At 45.4% G+C, this 19,717-nt stretch overlaps 7 protein-coding genes across 7 annotated transcripts; 2 read left to right on the forward strand and 5 right to left on the reverse strand.

Annotated features, from left to right (window-relative positions):
• Positions 1–363: 363 nt before the first annotated feature.
• Positions 364–1,216, reverse strand: N7462_000335 (SDR family oxidoreductase; the record flags this gene model as incomplete). Its single annotated transcript, XM_057072061.1, has 2 exons — positions 364–651; positions 716–1,216. Coding segments are annotated over 2 exons (789 nt in total), but the record flags the coding sequence as incomplete, so codon positions are not given.
• An 845-nt stretch (positions 1,217–2,061) lies between these two features.
• N7462_000336 (2,4,5-trihydroxytoluene oxygenase) lies at positions 2,062–3,144 on the reverse strand (the record flags this gene model as incomplete). Its single annotated transcript, XM_057072062.1, has 1 exon — positions 2,062–3,144. The coding sequence occupies one exon, from the start codon at positions 3,142–3,144 to the stop codon at positions 2,062–2,064; it is 1,083 nt and encodes a 360-aa protein (XP_056938592.1).
• A 470-nt stretch (positions 3,145–3,614) lies between these two features.
• Positions 3,615–4,715, forward strand: N7462_000337 (fumarylacetoacetate hydrolase family protein; the record flags this gene model as incomplete). The annotated part of the gene is made up of 4 exons (XM_057072063.1): positions 3,615–3,779; positions 3,845–4,096; positions 4,156–4,483; positions 4,540–4,715. 4 exons carry the CDS (start codon positions 3,615–3,617, stop codon positions 4,713–4,715), a joined length of 921 nt encoding a protein of 306 aa, XP_056938593.1.
• A 924-nt stretch (positions 4,716–5,639) lies between these two features.
• N7462_000338 (putative monooxygenase) lies at positions 5,640–6,944 on the forward strand (the record flags this gene model as incomplete). The annotated part of the gene is made up of 3 exons (XM_057072064.1): positions 5,640–5,720; positions 5,802–5,925; positions 6,130–6,944. The coding sequence occupies 3 exons, from the start codon at positions 5,640–5,642 to the stop codon at positions 6,942–6,944; spliced, it is 1,020 nt and encodes a 339-aa protein (XP_056938594.1).
• A 1,631-nt stretch (positions 6,945–8,575) lies between these two features.
• On the reverse strand, positions 8,576–10,244 carry N7462_000339 (MDR family MFS transporter; the record flags this gene model as incomplete). Its single annotated transcript, XM_057072065.1, has 2 exons — positions 8,576–9,233; positions 9,292–10,244. 2 exons carry the CDS (start codon positions 10,242–10,244, stop codon positions 8,576–8,578), a joined length of 1,611 nt encoding a protein of 536 aa, XP_056938595.1.
• Positions 10,245–11,674: 1,430 nt separating this feature from the next.
• N7462_000340 (alpha/beta fold hydrolase) lies at positions 11,675–12,820 on the reverse strand (the record flags this gene model as incomplete). The annotated part of the gene is made up of 2 exons (XM_057072066.1): positions 11,675–12,336; positions 12,409–12,820. The coding sequence occupies 2 exons, from the start codon at positions 12,818–12,820 to the stop codon at positions 11,675–11,677; spliced, it is 1,074 nt and encodes a 357-aa protein (XP_056938596.1).
• Positions 12,821–15,001: 2,181 nt separating this feature from the next.
• N7462_000341 (uncharacterized protein) lies at positions 15,002–15,802 on the reverse strand (the record flags this gene model as incomplete). Its single annotated transcript, XM_057072067.1, has 1 exon — positions 15,002–15,802. One exon carries the CDS (start codon positions 15,800–15,802, stop codon positions 15,002–15,004), a length of 801 nt encoding a protein of 266 aa, XP_056938597.1.
• Between the last annotated feature and the right edge of the window lie 3,915 nt (positions 15,803–19,717).

Raw genomic sequence — 19,717 nt, forward strand, 5'->3', positions numbered from 1 at the left:
AAAATGTCGATGCAAAAGAGATATAATTCAAAACGACTCTGGGTATAGCGGGCGGTGCGATGCATATCTATGCAAGGGAATTCGCATGCGAGAGACAGGCCGGATACATAGCTTGGCTGTAGGTGTGACTTCTGGGCTGTTTACACTTCGCAATCTGCATCTAACCTCATGACATCAATCTTATAGGCGTTTTATTTTTTATTTAAGCGAGGAATGATTCTCTCCTAGCAAGGCCTTTATCTTGGGTCATCTTTTAACAAGGTCGAGCTTGAATCGCCGGAAGAGAATCCAGTTCTAAATAACTAGAGTCAGAAATAACTTCAACCAAGTCGTGAGCATCGCCACCGTAAATGAATAACTGACCAATATCCGCAATGGAAGGAGCGTAGAAATCAGTCGTAGAGTTCTCGCCAAAGCTCCTTCCCAAATCTCGGGGCTGACTCGTGATTGCATGAGCTTCGCGACCACAGACGTAGCATATGCTTGTGGCAACATGCCATTCTTATTCCCTTGATACTTGATATTTTCAACCGTTGTTTTGATTGGGAGGTAGACTGACTGCTCTGGAGCGTGTAATCCATGATGTAGGATGTTGCTTTGCACGAACCCAGTCACAATCTCAACCACTTCAATTCCTAGTGGCATCAGCTCCTAGGTTCCAGTCAGATCACAATGCTTTCGACAAGATCATATGTGGTGATTGATCATGTCTTACTAATCGAAGAGTCTTAGAATATTGGCTAAGAGCTGCCTTGGAAGCATTGTACGGCCCTTGCCATACAACCGGTATACTCCGTGTCACACTGCCAATCTGCACGATTCGCGCACGAGATGCCTGACAGAGGAGTGGCGTGAAGATCTGACACAGACGCATGACGGCAAAGACGTTGACTTGGAATAGTTTCACGACCTCATCGATATCCAGGTCCATTGCGGTTGATGCGTAGTGCGTCCCGGCATTATTAACCAAGAAAGTAAGACGGCCGCCTGTGCGCTTCAGTACGGCATCTCTTAACTTGTCAATGCTGTCTGGATTATCGAGGTTGAGGGGAAAGCTTTCAATATTATTGTAGCGGTTCGTTAAATCGCTCAGAGATTCGGTAAGTCGTGCCGTAGCAAGCACTTTCACTCCTTTGGCCGCAAAGGCTATTGCGAGCTCTCTTCCGATCCCGCTGCTACAGCCGGTGATGAGTGCAAATATAGGTTCTTGTGTCATGAGGAGAGAGCGTAATGGATGAAGTTGCAGTTTTGATCAAAACACAGGGAGAGCCGGTTACCAAGAGACATGTACTGACAACTTGAACACCGAGGAGCTCTACAGCTATGTCAAGTAATTGGAGAACAGAAGAACCTATGACAGCAGGAGAAATCATGAAATTCCTCGACAAGTCCCTGGTAGCAAGACCTAGTTACTCAGTAATTGCTGAAAACCATTAACCTCGGTTCAATATCAGTCCGATTCATCAATGGTGATATTTACATCATAGACTCATGGAGAAGGACTAATCAAATCATTAAATTGCTTTTGAGACGAGGAGCCCCTGTTCTAGACATCACTTCTGTTCGGTTCGCGAATAATGACTTGATTGGAATGCTACCTATGGCGTACAATGGCTTGGTCAGCCATTATTTGGTACAATTGATCCGCGGGGGAATCACGACTGGCGTGCGGAAGTTCTTCCGGCAAGTTCTTCCGGCGGTGATTGCCCATGAAAGTCCCACATCCCAGTACCGACGTACGGAAAGGATACCATTACCGAGGCGGTAAATCCTTCCTGCAAGTATTCTAGCCCAGAAAATAAAGCAAGCAAAGAGCTCAAGGGCTCTGGTATGCGTACAAGTAAGGTTTCTGGCAATTCCCTGGACAACGCGCTCTTTAGAGATGTGTCAAAGCAATTACAAAGTATTGATATGAACCAAACATCGATCGATGACAGGCAGGAGATCCATGAAAGTCAAGTTTCTTTTTCCATTTTTGAGAAATTGAGAGCTGGCATTAATCAAGGCTTCGTGATCTTTTCCATAGCAATCGAAAAGATTAGCAAAATTCAGGCAGCGCTTTTATGTTGCTTTGTTATCTCCAAAATCCTTGGGCAGCTCTGGACCCCAAACAGATAACGGCCCAACAGCTTCTTTTCTTGTTGGATTATCTTGATTCACCACATCCCCATCTGCATAATGTTCAATTTTGAACCTGGAACTGTCATACCAATAATCAAAGATTTGACTTCCTAAAATATGCCGCCCAACACCCCATACGCTCGTCCACCCCTTCTTAGCAAGGTAATGGTGGCCCATTAACTGTGTATCAAAATCGGCCACCTCATAAGAAGTATGATGAACATATGTCTCACGAGCCGTTGGCGGAGCACGCTGCAAGAACAACGTATGATGGTCGGTATATTCTGCACCAAGATCCAGATGCATGAACGTCATGACGTCCCTATCCGGGAACTGAGGCAGATATAGGATATCGGAATGAACGAAATTGAAGCTGCCTGTGTAGAATTCCAATTCGGTCTCAAACTCCTTGCATACGTAGCCGTAGTGCCCAAGCTTGTGGACTAAGGCAGGGCCGTCGTGGTATCGCTGAAACTGGCCTCTACGAAGCTTTTCAAAGGGGTAATTGAAGGGTCCATGAGATTCATGTGTTGCTGTTGGTGCCTCTTTCGTGCCGTCTATCTTGAGCTCAGCCTGACCGTGTACCACATGCAGAAAAGTTCCGTTGGGACGAGCAAAGGTGATCATCTCGCCGCCTCCAGGGGCATCATCCAGCGTCTTGCGGATAGCGCCTGGTAGATTCGCGGCCTTGTTGAAATTTTCTTCGTCCTTTACCACGAAGGCAGCGCCCTTGAACTGCGACTTCGATGTAGAGCTCTGCGAGGCGACGTAAATGTAAGGGTCTTTGCCATAACCACGATAGTAGATTGTCTTGCCCTTGCGCTCTGCCTCGATGAACCCGAAATCTTTGGCAAACCTGGCGAATGCTTCTAGATCATGGTGATCAAAGTAGACGTGCGCGATGCGGCTTAGCTGGACCTTTGATGGGTCATTTTGAACAGTCGGGATGCTGAATGGGGGTAGAATCCAGTTTTGCCATTTTTGGGGAAGTAGCGCGAGCACGTCGAGTACCCAAAGGGACATTATTGATGTTCAGGCACGCAGCTTTCAGGCCCCCCAAAAGCCTCAGTGGATATATTTGGTTACAGTAAAACAAGCAGATGAGCGCTAATGACTTTCCTGAAGATATATGTCTCGTAAAATCACCCTGTGATTCTATTTTCTCGGAGTTTATGTAAAGATGATCATGGCCAGACTTTCCGCGAAAAACCTCGGACAGGAAATTCAGAACATGCGGTTTTGGCGAGTCCATTTACGGAGCTCAAGAGTAAAAATGCCTGCTCTGATTGATGTGAAGATTCTCCGCGGAGTAACTTTGCTGACAACTCCGCTAGTGCCCCGGTATTTGCCCGTAATCCCCTCTCCAGAATATGCTTTGTCAGGGCAGGAAACTTCACGGCTTTCTTCATACAATGTCTGAGTGAAAAACCGAAATTTCTATTTCTACCAATCTCTCAAAACTGTGCTGCTTCGAGTCACATCGCCGGGGTACGATGGCAAGATTCAAATATCTATATCGGTTCGAAACGGAGAAAGGCGAAGAGTTCTTTGCGAAAGGTGCCTCGGCTGAGCCCGTCATTGGCGCCTCAGTCAACGCATATCCGACCTTTGAGGACTTGTTGGGTGATAAGAACGTGACACAGGCGACATTAGCAAAGGTATGGACCACATTCCGTTGTTTTGTTTAAGAGAATTGATCTGACTATTGTTCTGTTTCCAACAGCTTCTGCCACCTATCCCCCAAACAAACCTCCCAATTTACTGCGTCGGTCTCAACTACAAAAGCCACGCAAAAGAGGCCAGCGTATGCAATCAAACCACTACAATCATTATGTTCGATCTTTTAATCAAAGTAAAACAGCTTAATGTCCCTTTCAATCCTCCATTATGGACTAAGCCTGCGGCCTCGTTATCAGCGCCGAACGAAAGTATCCCCATCAGTCGCTTTTGCGCCTCACACCTTCCCGACTATGAAGTAAGACCCCAATCACCGCATTGAAATAATAGAGCTAACTATCGACATCGAATTGATAGGGGGAACTAGTGTTCGTTACGGCACGCGACTGTCTAAATGTCGAACCCGAGGACGCCTCGTCATACATCCTCGGATATACGATCGGCAATGATATATCCTGCCGCTTCTTTCAGCTTCCCGAGCAATCAGGAGGCCAGTTCTTCTACGCAAAAGCCTTTGACAAATTTGCACCTATAGGACCGGTTCTTGTGAGTCCGTATATCTTCAACGAGGCCAAAGAAACGGCTAGCCTAGTTACCCGCGTCAATGGAGAAGTGAAGCAAAACACTGCCATCCACACCGACATGATCTTTTCTCCAGAGCAAATTTTAAGTTGGATGAGTCAAAGTAAGCTACTCTTCATTTCTGATAGGTTCTCTTTTTAATCTATGTCCAAATTGCAGGCACCACGGTCCCAGCGTATACGGTAGTGATGACCGGTACCCCGGCGGGTGTGGGTGTGTTTCAGAAACCTCGTCAGCTGCTCAACAACGGAGATGTGGTGGAGATTGAAATTACTGCCTTGGGAAAATTGAAAAACGAAATCGTTTTCAAGGAAGGGCAAGATTCCATATTGTGAGACTTTCCTTCCATTTATCCTACTTGGCGGATTAAATAGCCTTCTAAGTTCGCAGACCTAAATACATTCTTCCAGATGAATGCTGATTCAAGACCTTGTTTCATTGGGCAAATAGAGCACTTGCATGGAAGCTAGTAAAAGCAAAACTTTGGTATAGGTTCAGTCTTTGGTTGGTATAAGCCGCCCTGTTGGATTTGATTACTGGAAGAGCCACTTTCATTTTCAGAATTTCGATATCTCTGTATTAAACTTGAGATCAGGAATTTCCAAGCTAGAGCTAGGTTGATTTCATCTGCTTTTGAAATGAGCATTCCCTTATTTTTCAAGTATTATTCGAGGGTACCTGGTATTCTAGCATCCTGAACGTACTGTAAGATTCGTCTTCGATATCCCCAATACTCTGGGGCCAGTTGATATCTTAGCTATTTGATCCATTTCTGTGCGGCTCCCCTTGTCTCCAAACTCCCAGCGCACTTTTTTTTCCATCGCGCAGAGAGATTTTCATCATCCGCTACACTCTATATTTTCAGCACGGCCCCTGCAAGTCTGTAATGTACCGGGTACATGGCGGTCATCTGATGGGCGATTTCCCCGCAGTCGTACGCGTCGGGTGTTTCAACCACCCAAAAGACTATAACCTCCGCGGAGCAACTATGGCGGCGGCACAGGATAGCCTGCCGGTCTAGGAGATTGCTAGGTCCCACTTTGTTCCTCTCCGTCTTTCGTGACTCATGTCAGGCCATACAGCAATTGTATTTCAGCCTCGGTAGACTTTGCTATCGCCTTGTGACTGTACAAAGCTCTTCATTTATTTATTAGTGGAGAGAAGGGAAAGGGAACTTTATATCGTTCATTGTCCCCGCTTAATCTGCAGAGGAATTAAAATTTTACTTTGGGTAGGGATTAATTCAAAGTGTTGACCGAATGGATACGAATGTTGTTATTGTTGGCGCAGGACCATCAGGTCTGGTCCTGGGGCTTTTTCTCGCCCAGTATCAAGTTAAGGTACGTATATATAATATTACGCTAATATACCCTTCTATTTGGCTTACAGACGGACTTTGACGTAATTCCCTATACATCTAGTCCATTATTCTAGAGAAGGAACACGAGATCACCAGTGATCCGAGGGGTGTGGTGCTCACAGGTGATGCATTGCGATCTCTGTGGAAGCTGGGCTTGGGGAAGCGGATGGCGTGGATAGGACAAGGTAAAATCCATTTCTCTATCTCGGGTCTATCCAGGCCATAATAGGAGACGGAGGTCTGATTATTGTATTTGCAGAGCTTGATAGTCTGGATTTCCATAAGACAACAATCTTAAACAAGCCCTTCTTGACGATCCCTCTCACGTTAGATAATATGGAGCACGCGCTCCCTACTACTATCCTTCAAAGTCAACCTCGACTAGGTAGGTGCCTCTGAGCCTATCTTCCATGAGTGGTTTCAAATTCTAATCGCCGCATATGCAACAAAAGAGGTCGCGCTGCGAGACCAGGTGGCAGCCTCGGAATTCTGTACGCTCAGGTCCTCATGTGAGGTTGTGGAGCACGAGCACAATACAGAGGGTGTCACTGTCCATTACCTAGACCCTGAAGAAAAACTCTATCAAGTTCATGCGCTCTATTTAATTGGAGCAGATGGAAAACGAGGCATTGTTCGTAAATGCTTTCTTGAAAAGTCCGCCGGCATCCGGCAGGAGACTGGAATATTCGAGTACGAGGGCACTTGGATTGCGGCGAACTTAAAGATAACTCTCCCAACGAGGAAATCTCACCCAGAGTTCCCGCTATGGAAATTTGGATACACCGAGGAAGCGGTCTATGATCTATTCTGGCCAGCCAACTGGCACTTTTGCCGACCACCAGGGAAGCCGGTGGCGTGCGGGCGATTTGGCCCACTATCGGAGCGACTATGGCGACATGAATTTGCTGTTCCAGAATGGAACTACAACGATGACGACGAATCGTCAGAAGCGCATAACATATTCTGGGAACACCTCACTCCGATGATCACACGAACCGTGCGTGTCTCAAGGGGAGAAGCGGCCACCGTCACCTTTCCAAGTGACTGCATCCAAGTCCTTCGCTGCCGTCCATTCCGCTTCTCTCACAAAGTTGTCAATCGATGGTACTCTGGGCGCATCGCTCTTATTGGAGATGCTGCCCATGTATTTCCCCCTTTGGTGGCCAGGGTGTTGCCTGTGGGGTTGGGGATGCCGAGGGCCTAGCCTGGAGGTTGGCTATCTTGACGGGATTAGAAAAGTCCAACCGGATCACCACTGCCCTTCGATCGAGTGTTCTACAATCATGGGCTGAGGAGCGACGGTTAGGCGTTAACATTTCTGCGCACTTGACGCTGCAGAATGGAGAGTGGTGCAACAAAGAGCCCAGCTGGTTTGGTGCGCTTCAGATTGCATTACTTAAACTCTTACTCCTTCTGTACCGAGGTGCAAAATTGCCACTAAGCTCAATTGAAGCGGCAGCAAGTGGCTATAATGGCTGTTCACAGGGCGCATTTCTTGCCGATTCTGGGGGCGGAGGCAGGCTAGGCCAAATTTATATGCAAACACGCCTCCCTCAGAGCAATTCGATCATCATTGAACTCTCCGACCAAGCACTTCGACGGGTTCCCACAGTTCTGACATTGCTGGTTATTCATTCTGAGTACCATAAAAGCCAGGATATGGAGCTAGAACAACTCCTTCTGCGATATAGTATCTGCTCAACGATCCTGTCGGTTAAATCCCAGGTACATTTCGATCTCACAGAGAATGGGAATGGTGAATACAGCAGTACCATGCGGCCCATATCCTTCCCAGCGCCGCCTCATCTTCTCACAGGGTGTGTTATTCGCCCAGGATATGACGTCAACCAATTCAAGCGCCGACTAAACAATCACCGAGCGAGATATTTCATCCTTCGTCCAGACAGCATAATTTATGCGACGGCTGAAAGCCTCCAACATCTAAAGCACTGTCTGAAGGCTCTGGAGCACAGCCTTTCCTAAAAGATTTCTCGTATTCCCTTTACCACCGAGCATGATCCTTGACACTATCTTGATAATGCTTTGAAATAGCGGCGGACGAGCAAATGAGAGACGGTTTAAGTGAAAGACTTACTGGGAGGCTTTCCAGGCTAGGAGAGGCAGTTATAGTAGAGCTGGAGCTGGAGCTGGTAGAACTAGGAACATTAGTTGACGATCGAATCAAGGTCTGACTATTAGTGCTAATAGAAAAGATGTTGAGACATTCGTATATTTGTACCTCTATCTCTCAGAGATAAAAGTCATCTGGATGGGACGAATGACGGCTGAAATAAACTCCTAAGCGAGAAAGTTCCGATTGATTAAGACCTAAAATTGTTATTGCGTGGTCTACCCTCGGATGATAATTCCTACAGCTTTCGGGGCTAGATTCGACCCGAGAGAGTTTCCTGCCGTGAGATGACTGAAATCGATAAACGAACATCTTATCACCCATATCTAGTGTCTTCCATTTTGTGGGATTGGTAGAGCCCTCTCTTTGAGGACTGGACATAGAGCAAGTGAAGATGTTGAATTTTCAATCGATTCAAGTGCGAATGACAAAACAGAATCTGGCACAATTTGTGCAGACTGCTTTGGAGGGACTAAAGAAATTTCGGTGATTAATCATTATTGATTAGACATAGACAGGGTGTGGCCGTTCGGGATCGGAAGGTGTATGTATGATTAGAAAAAAACGTATAGATTCAATAATATACTTTTACGATTTATATGCGATAACACTCATATTTGTTATCACTGATGTTGAGGTACCATTTTATCTGTCCTTTATGCATACCATAGCGTGTGCCTATATATGCAAATTCTCTAATATTTCTAATTGCGCCTCGACTTAACCGATCGCCATTCTACCATCAAGCTCCCAATCATAGTTGTACACGCTAGTCCAATGACCATATACCACGTCTGGCACAAGCTTTTGTCAATGGCGACAAGAATGTCTCTACTCTTGTCGGTCGGCACGCTCGTCACGATCTGCGACAGACCGTTGTTCTCGATAATTGCTGCATTTAGGCCTGGAACGAGGCCATTGAGGTTTGTCGATAACTGGTTCACAAATATGACTTGTGCAATTGCGATCGCAACGGCTGGGCCGAAAGATTGCGCAAAAAGCATGACAGATGTGCCAAGTGGTACATCCTCGACCGTTAACACAGTCTGTACAGCGTTCTGTGGTCCTGAGAAGCCGATTCCGTACGCAAGACCGGAAAGCCCGGTGTAGATAATCAAGTCTGCGAAGCTGGTATCTATTTTAAAAGTTGTGACCAAGCCCGCGGCAATGGGCATGATTATTGATGCAAATAGCATAAAGGGTGCGTAGTAGCCAATAGCGCTTGTCCCAAAGCCGTGGATGAGTGCGCCAATAGTGCCCCCGATGATCATAGGGAGCATCATGTAGCCGCTTTTTGCCGGGCTATATCCACGAATAACTTGAAAGTAGGTAGGGAGGTAATACTCCAGCACGTTGCCTGTGCTATTTCCACACATGATGAAAATGCAGCCGGCTATCACGCTGCGACGTTTCATTATACGGAAAGGGGAGAGCCGCGGCATCTCCTCGACGTTTTTGATTATATATGAACGCAGCCACAAGGATGGCAAAGGCAGCAACTGGGCCTAGCACTTGCCCACTGCTCCAAGAATACTTGGTACCGGCCCATGAAAAAGCAAGGAAGAGGCCAGTCAGTGCCGGGATAAAGAGCAAGTTGCTCACAAGATCAAGCTGCAAGATCTTCTGCTTGAGTGTCATGCGTCCAATCTCACTGGGTTTGAGCGGGTCTGAAAAACAGTAAAATGTCAATAAGAGGGTCGCTACGCCCAATGGTGCGTTGAGGTAAAAGCACCATCGCCAGCCAATTGATTGCACAATGGCGCCACCAAGCAGCGGTGCAGATAGCGTAGCGATGCCCTCAACTGCAGCAAGCATGCCGGTGAACATAGGACGTCTACGAAGAGGCGTCGATTGAACCAGAATGGTGAAGCATCCTGAAAGGAGACCCGCCGTGCCCACGCCCGCTACAGCCCTTCCAATGATCAGCATCATTGACGTTGTAGCTGCCCCACATAGTAGTGAGCCTACTATGCAGATCGCATTGGTAAGTAAGAAGACCCTTTTGACCGAGAAGAGCTTGTAGGCCTTGCCGAACAGAAACTGAGAAGAGCATTGGCAGAGTCGGAAGATAGAGGAATACCAGCCGACATCTGCGACAGTATGGAAATAATCCGTAATGCTCGGCACGGCTGTGGCGATAATGTTCATGTCGATGCTAAGCAGGATGAGAATCGCGGTCAGTGTGAGCATGAGGAGCCAGAAATCCATGCCTGTTGGATATTCAAGTTCTTCGCGTAAGCTGTTGTGATCGGACATTCTGTCAGGGGTCACCCGTCGACCTCGAGCACCACTCAGTGCATTGCTGTGTGGATTGTGCGGCGACTCGCAAGTTATATTTTCGTTGGATGCTGCTTCTGGAGTGGAGGTAGCCATCTTTTGAGAAACCCGTCTTGGATCTTAGTATCAATGACAGAGGACATCGTCGGACAAGTCCTGCCTCGGAAGTTTTGCGGGGTAAATGCCTGCCACTAATAGTTGGCCGTTCATTGGCTGCCAGTGTAGCTGCGCTGTGTATGCCCATATGACAACCACCTTAGGTGCATTAGGTTTGTGAGGAAAAGGAAGATATTTTGAAAACGAAAGTCTACAATAGAGAGCCAAGGTTTCACAAGATATCTGATTTTATTGGCTATTCTGAGGCTTTCAACATCGAACAACTTCAGTTCAGTCAGTCGTCTCATACTTCCATCGATAAGAGACATAGAATCGAGATACAGAGAGCAAGAAGAAGAAAAAGAAAATCATGAAAAAGCAAAAAGGCGAATCAATCCTCACGCTCATCCCGACTCAAGCGCGAGGGCGGAGATCCAGGAAAAACAGATCATCACGACCAAAAAAAAAAGAAAAAAGAAAAAAAGTAGCACGCCGTGCAAATAAATCAGCGTGTGAAACAAGATAAATCAAATAGGCCAAATTTGAACAAATCTCTCTCAGCGCAGATATGTACTGCTGGGTTTGGGGAGCGGCAGCCAGAACCTCGGGACGGCCTCGTCAGGGTACTTGAAGTTCTCGTTGAAGAGTTTGCCGAGCTTGTCGACTTCGTCTTTGAATTATTATAACGCACATCAAGCCGAAAAGTCTATTAAATGAGATATACTAAGCTAAACTTAATCAAGATAAATAGGGTAAGGAAAGAATCTTGATTAGGGCACGAATTTAGGATATAAATGAAGGGTATATGAATATAGAGTATTAATCTAGCATTAGAAGAAAATATAAATGAAGATAATATATAAAAAAAATAGGCCTTGCATATAGGGGTTTTTCATTCTAAGCAATCTCTCTCTGACGTGTCAGATAAGCAAGGATTTCTGCTAGAAAATCCAGGCTTCGCTTCTTATCCGCTGTTAGAGAACTACTTGCAGGGTAGCGGTCTGTTGGTCAGGTAAGGAAAGAATGAATATCAACATTGGATCATTATAGAATCAAGAAATAAGTAAGATAGTATAACAATAAAGGGGGATAAAAAAGCAGTACATTTCCTAAATAACGAGGCCGGACTCCTTTACCCAGACTAGTAGGCAGGGAACTCCATTTTGCGCACGTGGCAAATATCATTTGATTATATTCGCGAGAAATGTCCATCTGCAACTGATCTACTCTCTCTAATTAGGCTTTTTCAGCTGGCAGAACATAATCGAGGATTTTCTTTGAGTTCATAAAAATCAAAAGAGGCAAGCATTTTCATCTGGAGAAGCTAAAGGACAGCTCATGCGGACAGGACACAGGCAACTTCACTGTAAGAAAACGTGCTAGGCAAATTCTGCCTCTAAGCCTGTAATGGAGGTATCGATGCTCAGTGGTTATACCTGATGGTCTGCGTCTGAAGAAATTCCCGCGCTAAGTGGAACTTTTAAAGAGGAGAATATATCCTCCCAGGTCTCCACTGACTGCGCTACGGTATCATGATCAGATCCTTGAATTGTCTTGGAGATGAAATCAATCTTCTCAACACCAGGTGCCTGCCAGCACTCTTCGAAATACTTCTGTCCAAGCTTGCCTACCAAAGCGTCTGTTGCAGCAAAGTAGGCGTGAAGGGTAAATCTGTGGGTCGCTAGAGCTCGCGCACATTGCGCATAATCCGAGCAAACCCCCCAGCTCTTACCGCCATCTTTGCGTAGGACTTGCATAGCCTCACTATTGGCCCCAACCGTGTTCTCAGTATGCATAAAACGGATAGCAAGCTGGGCGAGCCTTTTCTGGTCTAGGAGGGGTATACCATATTCATGTTCGACTCGTCGCCAATTATCAGTCAAGAATGAGATGTCCTCAGCCATTCCATGGGTTTCACTCCTACCAGAAGGTGACATGTGACGAATAAGGGCTCCACTAGCTGATAACACCGGGCTAGCTTGAGTCACAAAGAAGCGTGGAATTTTATTCCAGAAGGCGAATGCCTTCGTTGGCACATACTGTGCTATTTGCATAGTTGCCACGCGCGAGTATGCTGGGTCCACCCATGGAGCTAAAATTCGTTGAAAATAAGGATAGGCATAAGGTAAAACGTGTGTAGATGTTCAGGGGTTAGAGGCAATACCTATTACGGCCATGACCGGGTTGATATAATCGCGACAATATGCCCATGTATTAAGCAAGTAGATAGTGCCGGCGCTATGTGAGACAAGGCTCACACGTGGAATCTTGAGATAATCTAAGAAATGTGGCAGCATCTCCGTCCATACGGCAACACGTTGGGCGAGCGGGACATCGGTTGATGCGCCCATCCCCGGTCGGTCAACAACGAGCAGACGTACACCAGCACGTTCTGCTATCGCATGCAATGGGATACCTTGATAGCGTGAAGCGAACATGCCTGGCATGAAAAGTAGAACGGGACCGTCTTCGCACCCAATATCGGCGAAAGTGATGTTGAGTTGGCCATAGGTGGTTTCAAGATTGATGCGACGGTGAAAGCAGCTCTTGGATATGAGCTGGTATGGATCCGACATGGCTATTATATATTGTATATAAGCGAGTTCCTAAGCATCTCTCGCTATCTCTATCTCTGGTGAGCAGTATGTGAACGTTCAGATGTGCTGGAGGTTGGGGCGGACTACGCAACATCAACGCGTTGACGATTTCTATTTTTAACAAGCCACGTGATATATGCTTACCACCCTAGATAGTATTGAGGGGAAAGGGATGGGCAAATTCCAACTGATAGGCTAGCCGGGGGGAAGATATCGAGGACTTAATCAGTGTAGCATTAAGTTACTACTTAGGTGAGTTGAGCGAAATGTTGACATTATATATCTGTGATATCAAGGCACTGAATAGTACGGTCAAGAGGATGATGCCGCCAAGTACAGAGAAGACCCACATATGCCCGTGAGCCTTTATATTACATAAAGCTTGGAAGCACCTGATTGATGTTGGTCGGCGTTGGTCAGTGTTGAGCCGCCCCCGCCCCCCGTGCACTATATCGCTTTATCTCTTTATCATCTTTTTATCATCCAGTCACTTCATCCTACTTCTTTGACCACACATCACACATCTAACACCTTCAAAGTTAGATGATCTCTAGATATTCTAGACCTTGATCATGGAATTTAACGCGCAAACGTCACCGCGCCCGAGCCAAGAAGCCATTGACTTCGCCGTAAGCCTCTACAACGCCATTCATCTTCAATTTCCTGACGCCGTGAGGAATTTCGAGTCCAAATGAACCCCATGGCACGAGGCTTGCCTTGCGCTTCCAGAATCTGCAGAGTATATCTCCGTTTTACTATTATCTAACCCCTACTGCTACCTCTAGCACTATCTCTTTTCCCCACTAGATGATGTATACTAAGTCTGATTGCTAAATGGTCTCTACACATGTACTGAAATAGAAGAGTTCGATCCTGTTCGGATACTTGGTCCGAAGATTACCCAATATGTGGTTTATAAGCTTGCGATAGACACCAACCAGAACTTGCACGCTGTTTTCTTATGTAAGCCTTCGCTCTTGCCATCCCTACTATGCGTATTTCACTAGGGAGTTGCGCACACTAGTGAAATACGTTATTATCTGTCCTAATAATTATAACCCAGGTAACGCGGTAGAGTGTGACGCCAAATACAGAACCAAACGAGATAGACGTCTTAAATCTCTTGAGGAGGTACAACATGAGGCCATTCAGCTCCTTGAGATGAACTACCAGCGAAACAAGATCACCGAACAACGTATTGCAGCGTGGCAAAGGCATCATAAAATGTGGGCCGGGCGAAGTGACCATGAGGTCTTCACGAAATGTGATGAGTAAAGAGATCTAGTTGAAATGGGTCCGAACATTGTTCCGCAGATCATGATTGCATATGAAATACATTATGGTGGCTTTTGGCACTGTATGAGGTCCATAACCGTCGAAAGACGGGCTCGTGGTGCTACCAGAAGGCTGTTTTTTACAATGAATGGGAAAACTACTTCATCGAGCGTGGGTATGATAAGGCCCCTAAATATATCCCAACCGCCTTTGACAAACTTATGTCGGCGCCGTATGACGATAATGAAGGGGTGTCGTACACGCGATCTGATCAATAACAAATTACAGTCAAAATTATCTGATGGTGTTCTCACTTGCTAGAACTGTTATTAACCAGATTGCCGTTGATTCCACGAATAAAAACTTTAAATTGAACATTTAACTTTGTAAGTGCCATAAAGTGCTTAAGAAATACCAGTTTTTGCATCGCCACCCAAGTCTCAAACAAACGACATTCTCCCAGGCTGTCTCAGCTGCGTAATATGATTGGTATTTCTTTACTCCTGCAGACCTTTCCTAGTCCAAAACAGATACTTCTTCATCTTCGTATAGTAGTACCCCTTATCTCGGTCTTCATAGCATATCTACATCTTGGCACGTAGTCAGTGAACCATCTAGTCTATATCTCCATAGTGCTTACACCGACAGAAAGCCTAGTCTATCTCCATGTGGGCATTTATTTATAGTTAGACAAGTATATCTGGCGGTCTGAGAGTACTATACCCTCTTTGCCTCCTCAAGTCTACTAAAATTAGCTGCTTTTCTAATCGAAAGCTTCATTTCTTCGCCACTACGGCTAGTATTCCTCTCTATTAGGTCTTAAATTCTTGAATGTATCTTTTTCAGTAGAGATATGAAGGAGGCATACGTCTAGTGATAATTCATTCAAGAACAACTGTCTATGCCAAAATACCGAGCAACTTCAATTAGACCTGAGCCTCCAACTCCGAGCCAAAGGTCGACAAAACCCTCTTTCTTAGCTCGTGCAATGTCTCCACTATCCCAAGCTTCTTCTAATTCTCTCTCGAGATAGATTGTTTGGAACCCGCAATTTTTAGCTGCCTGCAAGTCCTCAAGATGGGCTGCAACTAGACAACATTCTGAATTCTTTAAGCCGAATCTGCGCGCTGCACCTTGATAGACCTCTGGCGATGGCTTGTAAGCACCGAAGTTCTCTGCACTGATAATGAACTTGAAAGGCAAGGAATTGTGTTTCTGGAGATCTTCGAGAAGTTTTATATTACCGTTGGATAATGTAGACGTCGAAAACTTAGTGCCAAGCAACGAAAGGCCCGGCACACTATCGGAGTATGAGTCAAGTCGATGCCAAGCGAGTGTTAAACTTTCGAGATCTTCCTCAGTGAATAGATCCCGGATAAGGTGCTCGGAGAGAATGCTTTCCAGAGAGATGCGATTGTACTCATCTACTGACACAAACGGTTTAGATGCATCGTAAGTGTCGCTGAAGTTCATATATGACTGATGCCATTCCTCAGCAATTCCTTGCCAGCTCGAAGTTGTCAATCCACAGACACGTGCTCGCACTGCGGAGCTCAGATTTCGATCATGGTCTTGCAGAGCTTGCCCTGCTGTGGCACTCAGTTCGTTCGTGATGCAAAATCTCCATTCCACAATTGTTCCCAAGACATCGAAGAATATCATCGAAGGGAGATCGACTTGTGACATCTTGGTCAAGGCATCTTTAAGAGAAAACAAGCACGTGTGTATGAACTGTAAATTATACTTGAAATCGTAGTCCTTGTCAGTCAATTATACAAAAGCCATGGCCTCAAATGATGATCGTACAATGAGGAACTGCTGCAAAATTTTTAGATGAATATCGAAATGGGATTAGGCTTCTTTAAATATAACGCCCGTAAACATTCACTCTTTTCATAAACCTCGGGATTTTATTGCCTAGGGTTGCATGTGATTGGTAAATGGGAAGTCTCACCAAGGCCCTCGGGTATCACACTTTCAGAATATTAGGTAAGGCGCCGAAACTACTAGTAACCAATAACTATCTTAATTAGCGAGCAGACCACCATACCATTTGTATACTGATGAGGCGTAGTAACGTAGTTTTCTACTACTGGTGCGCGCATAAGTGTGCGAGGAGCAGTTTAGGATATCACTTTACTGCTCATGAGCGCATTTCTGGAATGAGAAGGTAGCTCAAACGCTTCTTGGCTAGGGTAGAATAGAAATTGCATGATCGCTACGCTGTTGCGATAGTAACGTGTGTCTACTACCTCCCTAGGCAGCTGCAGGTCCTGGTTCGTTCGTATGCTGGTCTTCCAATATTAAATCAACAAACGAATCATCGATAACTTCGAGCTCCTCATTACAGGCAGCGATACCAATTCTCAAGACAACCAGGGAGAAACAGATGTTTATTACGCGATAAGATGTTGCGCTCAAGCTGGCCCGTTGGTCGGTGTATGTTGCAATTAATAACTTGCCTATAGACGTGATGGATCCAAAAACGTATATAGGGGCATCCAATTCAACGATGATGATAAGGAAACCCGGCAAAAGATAATTTGGAGGATGTCCTCATACTTCCACGTTCAGCCCTTGGCGACTCAAGTTTCGATACAGGCAGATGGTCGTGAAATTCCAGTGTGACTCTTGCTGATGGCATCGATCAAAAGCAAGTCATCGATAGAATTCCACTCATAGGTTTCATCAACGAATTTGACCAGCCACTGCAGTCTCTGCAAGGACCTGATATTTACCCAACCATGTCAAGTTTTGATAAAATCATCCAGATTGCAGAAAAGGACGATAGAAAAGCGATGCAGAGAGGAGGGTCTGTGTTCTGGCAAGGAGCGGAGCGCAAGGGCCATAAAAGTAAGCACGAGACACCACGCCAAGGTCCTTACTGTAAGATGGCGCAGATGTAGATGTAGTAGACATCTATGAGAATCTAAGGCTTCGAATAACGCAGGTAGTGGCCTTTCACTCCCAGAAATAAGAACCAAGAGGGTAATTTATAAGAACGGTAAGCAAGGATCTGGAAAAGTAAAGGTGCTAAATGCGATTAATATTGGTAACCTCTTCCCTCTAGGTTAAAGCACAAAGTTATTACGATAATTATAGTATTTTATTTTTCAAATAGTATCTTGAAGAAAAAAGGAAGGCGGGAAAGAGATTCAACGCCCTATATAATATCTAAATTTGAGATCTCTGCTGATAAGCTTGCTATTTTTATCAGCAATATTGTTATTATTACAATTATATTTATTATTATTCTTATCATTTTGAACTTGATCGATGTATTAATCGAGGTCTAGGAGGTTGTAAGGATTAGTGTGGGGCCAAATTTTATAACCAGTCACGGTAGCCTCCATCAACACCCGATACTAACGGCGAATCCGATCACGTAGATCGAGACGATAAACGTCTCAAGCTCTGCACTCTCATATTCAAGAGACTTCATCACGTCTTGAACTGCAGGTGCTAGCATGGACGAAGCTAGCGATCTAGTGATGTAGTATCAAGCATCAGTCCCATACATATCGGATCGGCAAGATTGGCCGGACCGGAACGTCTTACTAGCACCGGTGCAATACCAATAAAGTACATACGTGACAAATGATAGGAGTGTAATAAAGACAATGTGGCACCGACGGTACATGGCATTCTAGTTCATAGGATTTGATGGATCTGCGTCATCCTCTTAGAATACTTTGGTTGAATCAGGGACAGTCTCCTGATTTCTGCGGGTGTCATCTCTAGGCTCATCTCCTGACAGAGTAAGTGGTGGCCCATTCTCGTCATCTTTGGCCGAGGCCATGTTTTGAACAAAGGTGGAGTCGTGGGTGGGGTTTGGGGGTTCGGGTGTGGGTAGGTGAATCGCGGTGAAATAATAACTATGGCCAGCTCGATCAATCAAGGCATGAGTATTTCGCAATCAACCCCCTTTAAAGATTGTGGCTAACCAAGGCAGCAGTCAATTACCGATATGACTCTTCGAGATAGGATTGTTCATCGTTCACCAAATTCTCCTAGTGTCTGTATGGTATTCGGGCTAAACTCAGAGGTATCGTAGCTCTCTCAGGCTCAGATTCTGTATTCCTCGTGAGATCGCCCAACAGACCTTTAATCTTCAATCAATTATCCGATGCTGTTGGCGACCTTCAGTACTAGCTAGTATATCAACTTTTCATCCTGTCATACTGCATTAGAGAAGAGGACTGCCCGTAATTTTACCGTATCTTCTTCTTATTAGATTATAGGACGCACTTGTACGAATGGCAAGCGCACAAAACCGGCGGAATTTATAGGATTGTATTAGGTGCCCAGAGACTATTGTCTACATACCATAATGACCATGAATAGCGTGCTCGAATATCTAACAAAATCCAAACAATCAGAGGCTCAACCCTCGCTACACTATCTATTCTATTTCCTTTATAGTATTATCTCGGAACCAACGGCCACAATTACCCTAGGATCTTAGGTTAGACCCAAGGCTACTAGGTCTGCCCAGTCCACTCATGCAAACTGCGCATTAGCTCAACTCGATTACCATTCCGAGTAACCAGTGTGAGTCTTTTGTATCGAATGGACAGGAAAGTGGTGGGTAGAACAGCACACATACACTCAAACGAAGTCTCTGGCGCCTGGTCATGGGTCGGAATTCCCGATGCTGTAGGCGTTGCAACCGGATATTAAGCCAGAGTTGTCATTGTGACTATCAACGTGATACGTGGAAATGAAACTTCGCAGCACTGATTCAAGTATGTCAGTCTGGCTGTGAATACAACGATATGCAGCGAGTTACAGTGCACCCGGGAAATTGCCCGGTTTATCAAAGTCTCGACATTGCGGTGGTAATAGCTTTCTGATCAACCGATGATCGATTTTTGCCTGCATATTCATCGGCTTTCTAGTCCTCATTCATTCCTCGCAAAGTTGAGGTTCCAGGTAGTCGCTTCTTGGGATAGCGAAGCTCTACACTTTGCGGTGGAGCAGAGACTTCCTCATGATATCTTTAAAAACGGCAATATCTCTGAGGAATCGCTCCATTGCTGTAAACTCGCCTAAAAATCATCCAATCCAAGCTCCTGCGATGAAAAAAGTGAGTCACAACTGAGTGCATCAGAAGAGCGAAGGTGATGAATGGTTGAAGCCATGGCTCAAATTGATCATTGGGTCAGCCACAACTTCCGGCAGGAAATAATATCTTGTTATATGTAGAAGTTCGTAAATGCCTTGAACATTACTTGAGTCATAATATTAGCCATACATGTAGACCATGATACAAGAATCAACGTGCTGGATATTTTACACATGATATTGTCTCCAATTTTTTTTGGAGGGTTTCCGAACGTTCCCATCTCAAGAAGCTCAGCAAATATACATGTACAGCGATGGCCGTCTCTATTTCACATGGTCATTCATTCGCTTTTACAATTTCGATGAAGCACTATTGACCTCACCTTCACAAATAATCATAACGCAAGGGTTGCCTCTAAAAGCTCTAGGCAAACAGCAGCGAAATACGTGCGCTCAACGAGCGAGAGCAAGGCCGAACCGGAGCTTCATTCTGCTACACGTGGCAAGGCCCTCAGAAAAACGCTCTCGAATTAAGAA

The sequence above is a fragment of the Penicillium macrosclerotiorum genome, assembly GCF_028827735.1.
Source record: "Penicillium macrosclerotiorum strain IBT 26536 chromosome Unknown utg000001l_segment0_segment0, whole genome shotgun sequence".
In the NCBI taxonomy this organism is placed as follows: Eukaryota; Fungi; Ascomycota; class Eurotiomycetes; order Eurotiales; family Aspergillaceae; genus Penicillium; species Penicillium macrosclerotiorum.